The sequence below is a fragment of the Otolemur garnettii genome, unplaced genomic scaffold (genome assembly GCF_000181295.1).
Source record: "Otolemur garnettii isolate 467f Iridium unplaced genomic scaffold, OtoGar3 scaffold00136, whole genome shotgun sequence".
Taxonomy (NCBI): Eukaryota; Metazoa; Chordata; class Mammalia; order Primates; family Galagidae; genus Otolemur; species Otolemur garnettii.
This window is the reverse complement of record NW_003852531.1, coordinates 1,927,194-1,936,200: the sequence shown is the minus strand read 5'-3', so window position 1 is coordinate 1,936,200 and position 9,007 is coordinate 1,927,194. Positions and strand designations below refer to the sequence as shown.

Here is a 9,007-nt window from a genome sequence, read left to right as displayed (position 1 = left end):
GGCATGGAAGTTGAGTGGGCGTGACAAAGACTATACCACCTGCAAAGGTGGAAATATTTACACTCTGACCATTTGCAGAAACTGTTTGAAGTCCCCTGTCTTAGGTGGTAGATTAATGAAGGATGGGCACCCCAGAGGGCAGCAGTTCTCAACCTGTGGGTTGCGACCCCTTTGTAACAATGAAAATACATCCTGCATATCAGATATTTACATTACGATTCAAAACAGTAGCAAAATTACAGTTATGAAATAGCAATGAAAATAATTCTATGGTTGGGGGTCACCACAACACGAAGAACTGTATTAAAGGGTTGTGGCATTGGGAAGGTTGAGAATCACTTAGGGCAAAGTCCAAAGTCGCTTGTACCACCCATGCCAGTCTCTCAAGTCCTCCTCCCTCACACGCTGTCAGCCCCCTGGCCCTCCCTCTCTAGTCGTTCTGTGTCTCCTGTCCTCGCCCAGTCCCAGCCTGCCTGGACTCCTCACCAGGCCCATCCAGGGACCCGGCAGGAAAGCTCGGGCTGCTTGTCTCCCCAGCAGGTCTTGGCAGGAGTGGACACGCCCCGTCTGCCCTGGGCAGCTGGCAGAGAGGGGACCCAGTGCCTAGCAAAGTGAACTTCTCCCTTCACAGCTTTTGCAGAAATGCACAGAGAGACATCTTAGCTGGCAGAAAGTGAGGGAGACCTCACAGGAGGAGGCATCCTCATCACAGCGACAACACCACAGGCCACAGCCCACGTGCTGGCCAAGGAGTGCTCTGCAGAGGTGACCGAGCATGGCACCAGGGCACCTCATCACCTGGCACTCATCCCTACCCAGGTCTTAGTTCAGCCTGTTACTGTCAAACAAGAAATAACAGACTCGCTTACATGTAAAAAAAAAAAAAAAAAGGTCAAACAGACAGGTTCTGGCTGCTAGGAAACTGTTGCAACATTGCTCAGCCAGCTCCTGATGACATTTTCTCCTTGCCTCTCTTTCAATTTCTGAGTTTCTATCTCTTGTCACATGTTCTGTCTTATGTAATCTGTGATTTGTTGCATTTATTTTTCATCTAGCAGTAGACATTATACACAAGTGCTGTCCAGTAGAACTTCCTGCAACAATGGAAATGGTCCACACTGCCACCCAGTGCAGTGGCCACCCGTGGCTGGTGAGTACTTAAAATGCACTAGGGCAACCAAGGAGCTGAACTTCTGATTTTATTTACCTTAATTCATGAAAATCTAAAGAGCCAGATGGGGCAAGAAGCTACCAAGTTGGAGAGCTCAGGACACACTGATCACTAAATAGCATTTTTCTCAGGAACTCCTGTAAGTCATGGAGTGGTCTCAGTGAGACAGGAAATAGTTGAAGAAACCAAATCGGATTTTGAGCCATGTGGAAGCTACTGACTGAGAAAGCCCAAGAAAAAGAGGATTGCTTCAGCGGCCGGCCAGACGAGCCCGAGGCGTAGACCTTCAGAAGGCTGGGCCCCAAACTGAAAGGCAGCGTTCCCAGGCTCAGAACGGAAGGGAAGCAGCCGCCGCCACTGCGGACCCAGAGCCAGGCTCATCCTCCATGCCTAGGCACGAGAGGTCAGGCCCCGGTCCCTGCCAATGCCTCCTATTCATGACCTGGTGCCAGTTACCCTACTGAGTCCTGCCCCCCCAGCACTCCCATGCTACCCGGGCAGATGAGGACAGAAAGACCATCCTGAGGGCTCTGTTCCTGGGAGCTGGCTCCATAGTTTCCAGAATTTCCCTGCTTTGTAACTTAGCTACACTCTGGGAACTGGGCACTGTAAGCTGGAAAGAAATTTCTGAAAATAACTTCAAGTATTCTTCTTTGAGGCAGCAGTGGCCCTGGCTGCCTCAACCTGTTTCCAGAGGCTCTGAGTCTTACCCCCGGAGGCTGGGGCTGCAGGACCTCCGCCACCTCCTCCTCGCTCAGACCCAGCTGCAGCCAGATGGGGTGGGTGTGCAGGAGCCGGTCCAGGACGCTGAGCCTGTTGGAGAGGCTATCATAGCCAGAGTCCCGGGGACAGATCTTCACGTCCTCTTCCTCAGAACAGCCGCTGTCGTGTCTGACCATGCTGGGAGACAGAGGATGACGGGAAGAGTTAGATGCCGCAGCACAATGCCCCCAGTGATGAGACCACCCTTGCCAACTCCCAGGCCAGGCCCATCCCAGCACATGCACCGTTCTGCAGCCCCACCCTGCTCGTCCTCCCCTCCAGACTGGGCGCTTTCTGAGGGTGGACACCATGTTGTATTTTTCACTCTATAAATCTGACCTTCTGTTTCTAATCCCATTTCCAGGAAGGTTCGACATATACTAAATACTGTTTAGTTCAGACTCTATCTTCTGGCATAAAACATTTGAAACTTTGAGAAGAGAACCCTAAATGCTAAATTCCATATACGGTAACTGTGAGTTCTCAGGCTCGAAAGTGCATGTCATAAGCATGAACATGGCCCTGATCCTCAGGCAAAAGCTATGCACACACCCTCACTTGGTACCTTGATTCCTTCTTACAAAGCTACCAACATTATTTATAAGGAAAGCTCATGGGGGAGTGGTGCTGCGCTACTGTGAAATCACATCGGCATTATTCATAACCGTCCTGGATGAATAAAACGTGGCTACTCCGACAGTGGAATATTACTCAGCTATGGGAAGGAGCAAAGCACTGACCCACCACCCTGTGCAAAGACCAGGAAAACAGTAGGCTCTGAGAACGCATATGCACACAGGCCGCATATGGAGGGATTTCATTCCACAAAATGTCCAGAATAGACAAATCCATAGAAACAGAAGTGGATCAGTGGTTACCAGAGATGGGAATGATCTCAGACAGCCACCAGGTTTCTTTTGGGGTGATGGGAATATTATGGTGTCAGAAGTGGAGATGATCACACAAATTTATGAATATACTTAAAAACCTCGTGTGCTTTAAAAGGGTGAACTTTATGCCATGTGAGTTCCATCCTAATAAATAAACCAAATTGACCTCCACTAGTGTCAATACTGAGTCTGCTCATGCGTGTTAAACCCCCAACTTACAAATGAGAAGACTGAAGCGATTGGTCTGAGTTATAACAGCCATGAGACGGCCGAGCTGGAAATCAAGAAGTGGTCTGCATTCATCCAACTCAGTGGGTAACAAGTCAGATCAGAACAGGGGACAGTTTGCATCTAGGCAGTGGCTACTGTAGGCCAATACATTGTCTTATGAGGCAGTGTCTCACTCTGTTGCCCCAGCTAGAGTAGGGTAGCTCACTGAAACCTCAAACTCCTGGGCTCAAGCGATCCTCCTGCCTCAGCCCCTCAGAGTGCAGAGGCTCAGTCCTGTTAAGTATTGTTCTCAGGGTCAGGTCAGGGCAGAAGGAGAGGGGGGGAAATTTCCACCCAAGGGTGCTTAGTTCTGGTTGCTCTCCCTCCACCAATCAGAACAGACATCTCAGGAACAAGTCACAGCGCAGGTCCTGGGGCAGCCGGGGGGCATCAGACCAGACCCCTTGTGCAGCTTGTGGTGCACAGGGCCTTCAAACCTCCAAACCCAAATAAACCCAAGAGCGTGGCTTTAGATAAAGTCTTCAGCACTGGGAAGGATGGATGAAGTCGACCTGAATGTGAGGGTGGGGAAATTTTAAAAAGAAGAGTGCTATTTCCATGCGGACAGTTGCACTCTTAAGAGGTGGGTTTGAGGGCGGCGCCTGTGGCTCAGTGAGTAGGGCACTGGTCCCATATACTGAGGGTGGGAGGTTCAAGCCCGGCCCCGGCTGAACTGCAACCAAAAAATAGCCAGGTGTTGTGGCATAGTCCCAGCTACTCTGGAGGCTGAGGCAAGAGAATCATTTAAGCCTAGGAGTTGGAGGTTGCTGTGAGCTGGGGACGCCACAACACTCTACCAAGGACAACAACAAAGTGAGACTCTGTCTCTTAAAAAAAAAAAAAAAAAGAAAGAAAGAGGTGGGTTTGAATATAGAAGAAGCCGATCTTTCTGGGGTGTCACAATACAGCAATGCCCGTGGTGACAGCAGGTGGGCCGGCCAGAGACACCGTGTGGTAATAACTTTTCCTCCTCACATCCTGACTTTCTCGGAATTCTCATTCTTCTGCTCAAAATTCACCTTTGATTTCCTCTCCAATATGTGAAAGTTTTCCTTTGCTTCTGCTGCAGGTTTCCAGTTAGGAGTCTCTGTGCCAGAAAAGAACAGTCCCTCCTTCTGCAAATGCCATTCCAGGGCCTCTGGGTATTTGCAAGTGAATATTTGCAGTTAAAAGAACACACTCTTCAAAGGAAGCTGGAGCTAAAATTCCTTTCACATAAGGTAAGGGAGCCAGGTTTACACCTGCAATTCTCGGCCCTGGCTGCCTGTAAAAGTCACCAGGGGACCTCAAAAAAATCTCAATAGCCAGACTGCACCTCAGATCAAATAAATGAGACACTTTGGTGTGGAATATGGGAATCTGAATTTTTTAAGTCCCCAGGGAGATCTCAAGGCAAAGTCAAGTTTATAGGCACTGCTCTGTAGCAGCACTTGAACCCCGGGGTTTGTTAAGCTGCAGATTCCTGGTTGTAGCCTCAGAGACTTTGATTCTGCAGTCTGGGGTGATCCAGAGAGGCTGCCTTTCTTACTAGCTCTGGGTGACGTTGCTCCTGCCAGCCACATCTTGAGGAGCACGGAGCGCTTCCATGAAGTCTAAGAGCAAAACGCACACACTGACAGATCTAGTTAGGTGTTTTGTTTTACCAGGAGGCTGGGGGAGGGTAATGGGTAGCAGGCCACTGATCCAACTCTTAGAGCCTAAATAGAGAAACAGTTCATCCCTCCAATCTCAGTCAGGTTGGCCGTGTTTTGCCAAGACCAGATTCGACAGTGTCTGCCTGATGCTCCTGGGTGCCGAGAGTAAACCGCTGACACCTCTTCCTTCCCTAGAAGGGCACACCCTGTCTCTGCTCAGTTGTTACAACAAGCTAAAAAGCCTTTGTTCTGTGAAGTAATCTCAACCCAAAGAGCCAGGGCCCAGTCAGCAAGACGGTGAATAAGATTCACGGGGTCTTATAAAGGAGCAACCCTAAATTGGACCTTGTCTTTGCAGATGACTAAGCTAACGCTGAGTCAGCCAGTCACTGGAGGTTTATAGTGTATTATTACAGGACAAATTGGCTTTTATCAGCCCCAACCTTCATGGGGCTGATACTAACAAATGAGAAGCTGAACATGCAGGGGATGCTGGTGCTCCACCTAGACCCCCAGCTGGAATAGCCGCTGTGAGTGTTGGTTGCCGAGAGCTCACAGCTGCCCCTTCTGGAAGGGAGAAGGGAAGTTATGCCCTGTCCCTGGGAGCAGACCCCCTGCTGCCGACACACTCCTAGGTGGGTCTAGGAGTGGCCCTGGGATGTTATTCATGCTGAGCTCCCTGTGGGGTCTTTGCCTAGCTTCCTCCCAGTCCCACCCTCCTCCCTCACTGCTTTGCAGGCTACTCTGGAGATCCTCCCTCAGTGAATCACTTGCACAAGAATCCCCAAATCAGGCTTTGCTTCTAGGCAACTTGACCTAGGACAAAACCTAACACAGGTGAGATCAATGGAAACTAGTGATTTCAAATCAGATGTCTGCAAGCATATAGGAGGGAAGGCAGAGAATGAATGGCTTATACAAGGTAAACCATTGTCATACAATCCCGGCCACTCTGATAAAGGCCTGGTCATGATGGGTCACAACAAGGTCCAGCCTCAGGGCGGGAAGCACGATGAGTCCAGCCAGGCACGTGGGACCTTGGCCAGGTAGGTCCTTTTATGAGCCTTGTTTTCTCGATCTGAAAATGGTAAATAATAATACCTCTACCACTAGGTAGTAATTGATGCAGACAAACATTGAGAACAGGGGCCAGGGCTGGGAGCGGTGATTCATGTCTATAATCCTTGCACTCTGGTAGGCTGAGGTGGGAGACTTGCTTAAGCTCGGGAGTTCAAGACCAGCCTAAGCAAGAGTGAGACCTACCTCTACCAAAAATGGAAAAATTAGCCAAGTGTTGTGTCAGGAGCCTGTAGTCCCAGCTACTCAGGAGACTGAGGCAAGAGGATCTCTTGAGTGTAGGAGTTTGTGGCTCGGCTGAGGCCACAGCACTCCAGTCCGAGCAACAGAGAGAGACTCTCTCAAAAAAGAGAGTAGGTGCTGAAAGAACTGCTGGGAAACTGGATATTCACAGTCCTAGAATGTTACCCCACAGAGTACTTAGTGACTTACAAACATGAAGAGACACCCTGACAATGAGAGAACCTGGAAGACACCACGTTAGCCAAGTGATGCGCCTTAACCCTCTAAAAACAAGTCAGCTGACCCTGGGCAGCACGAGGACGAAGCTCGAGAGGGACCCCACCTCACCCACGGAGTCTCTCCTGAATCTGCACAGAAGAAAACAATCAGACAGACCCAATTCAGACAGTTTCTGCAAAACTAGTAGCCTCAACATGTCAATATCATAAAGGCTGTAGAATTATCATTGACTCAAGAATAGTAAAGAGAAATGATGACTACATTGAGTGCACGGACTTGCTCTTATATGACATCAGAATAAAAACTATAAAGGACAATATTGTATTAACATTTAATTTCCTGAATGAGATAATGTCACTATTCTTATGTAGGAAAATGCTCTTATTCTTAGGAGATGCTTACTGAAGAATATAGGGGAGAAGTGTGGAAATGTTGGAGTGTCAAATGCTTGGCCCCAAACAGTAAGAAAAAACAGAGATAAAGCAAATGTAAAACAATTAAGTGAACTCTTGCAACTTTTCCATAATGTTTGAAATTTCTCAAAATAATAGGTTGGAAAAAAGTAATAATATCTACCATATCACTGGACTTTTATGACATTGATTTATTCAACTGTTATTGATGTCTACATGTCCAGGCCCATTATCATGGAGAGACACAGATTCAGTGAGACCTACAAGCAAAAATACTGAGCAAACCACAGAACGCCCCCCACGTGTAAGGTGCCTCTAGGGGCAAAGAGCAAACTCCCACCAGAAAACTCACATCCTACACCCGTCCCCACTTCCCCCAAAGCCAGGGCTCATGGCTTTATAGTCCATGGCTGGATAGTCCATCCCCTCCAGTGCCAGCTACCCTCCAGTCATAACCACTTTAAGGCTCTTTGGAGTGTGGGGTGAGGGGGATCTTTCCACTGGCAGGATTCCCTGGATTCCTAGGGCCCTGCATTAGCAGCCCGAGGGGATGGAAAACTAAAGGATTGCAGCACCCTCATTCCGAGTGGGACTCTGTTTTAATAACATTGACAGAATCAGAGAAACCAGGACATGCAGCAGAGCTTCCCAGTGATAGATGTGCTTCCTTGCTGTTGTCTAGAATTCCAGAAGCCAGTACAGGCCACCAATGAAGCTAGACCAGAGTCTTGAACCATGAGTGCGCTCAGAAGCCTTCCAGGGTCTTCCCAATATGCCATTCCCTCTCCCAAGCTCTATCCCAAACAACATGTATCAAGTCCATGTTTTGACTTTGCAGTCCAGTCTTTTTCAAACAAATGAGAGGCAATTACTAAAGCAAAAATAGATCTGGGATAGGTGGCTCATGCCTAGAATTCCAGCACTTGGAGAGACCTGGGCAGAAGGATTGCTTGAGGCCAGGAGTTTAAGATTGGGCTGCTCAATATGCTAATTTCATCTTTAAATTAGCTGGGTGTGGTGGTACATGTCTGTAGTCCTAGCTACTTGGAGGCTGAGACAGGAGGATTGTTTGAGCCTAGGGATTGGAGGCTGCAGAGAGCTCAGATTGCACTACTGCTCTCCAGCCTGGGTTATCAAGTGAAATGTTGTCTCTAAATAAAAATAATGATGATGATGCAAAAATATAGAAAAATTTGATGTGAGATTATTTCTGTGGAAAAAAAATACTGGCACAGTAAATATGGTCAATAGCTTTTCACATGTAAGAATTCTATTTTGGCTGTTGAAGAGCAAAAATAACGTTCAATGGCCAAGAGATAAGGAAAAATGCCAAGTTTTTACTGTCACCCAGCAGTGGTACTTGTTCTCCTGGCTGACGAGTCTCAGCAGCTATGCGGTGCTCTGGATGGTTCTGCCCTCAGCATTAAGACAGGGGAATAAGCAAGGAAGACATACAGGTCCCCCAAAACTTCTCTATGTGTATAGAAGATACACCATTCTTCAGCTGAGCAATTAGGTTTTTTAAATGGATGATTTGGATAATCTGTGGTAAAATATAACTTTTTTGTTTTTAAACACAGTCTCCCTCAGTTGCCCTGGGTAGAGTGCCATGGCATCACAGCTCACAGCAACCTTAAACTCCTGGGCTCAAGTGATTCTCTTGCCTCAGCCTCCTGAAAAGTTGGGACTACAGGCACCAGCCAGTTTTTCTATATTTCACGGAAACAGGATCTCACTCTTGCTCAGGCTGGTCTCCAACCTGTGAGCAAAGGCAATCCACCTGCCTCGGCCTCCCACGGTGCGAGGATTATAGGCATGAGCCAATGTACCTGGTCTGACTTCTTTTTTTTTTTTTTTTGAGGTCAAAAGTTGTTTCAGTTAAATATTTTAAACGGGCACAGCCCCTGTCCTGCCTGGTGCAAAAGTGAACAAATTTTTGTGCTGCGGTCCTGAGCCCACAGCCCACCCTTCCCATTCTCCGGTTGCCTGCCAGGGCTGTCCCCTGCAGAGTTGGAAGTGTTTGGTGAGTTCTCTGAGAGGTCAATGCATTGGGTGGGCTGCTGAAACAACGGGTGCATCGCCTGCTGTGAGAGGAAACAGTGGCCCTGCAGTTCTAACTTTGGTGTGGGGACGTGTGGTCTCTCCTGGCTCTCACTCCTGCTACGGTGCACCTTTCCCCTGCCCTCTGGAGACCCTCTGCCTGGTGTCTCTGCCCAGCAAACCCCAGCAGACCCTCGGCTCTCCTCTTAGCAACTTGGAAAGAGATAGGCCTAGCCTCATGGGACCCACCTGGCAACATCAGCAGCTTCTCTGAACTTGTTTGTGGTG

At 48.4% G+C, this 9,007-nt stretch overlaps 1 protein-coding gene across 2 annotated transcripts in view; it reads right to left on the bottom strand.

Moving 5' to 3' along the window:
- Nucleotides 1-9,007, bottom strand: part of RIN2 (Ras and Rab interactor 2) — a 74,479-nt gene that overhangs the window by 43,724 nt on the left and 21,748 nt on the right. For both annotated transcript variants that reach the window (XM_023518378.1, XM_023518379.1), the window contains one exon: nucleotides 1,882-2,071. In XM_023518378.1, coding sequence (XP_023374146.1) covers nucleotides 1,882-2,071 — 190 coding nt within the window. The remainder of the gene's footprint in view (nucleotides 1-1,881; nucleotides 2,072-9,007) is intronic.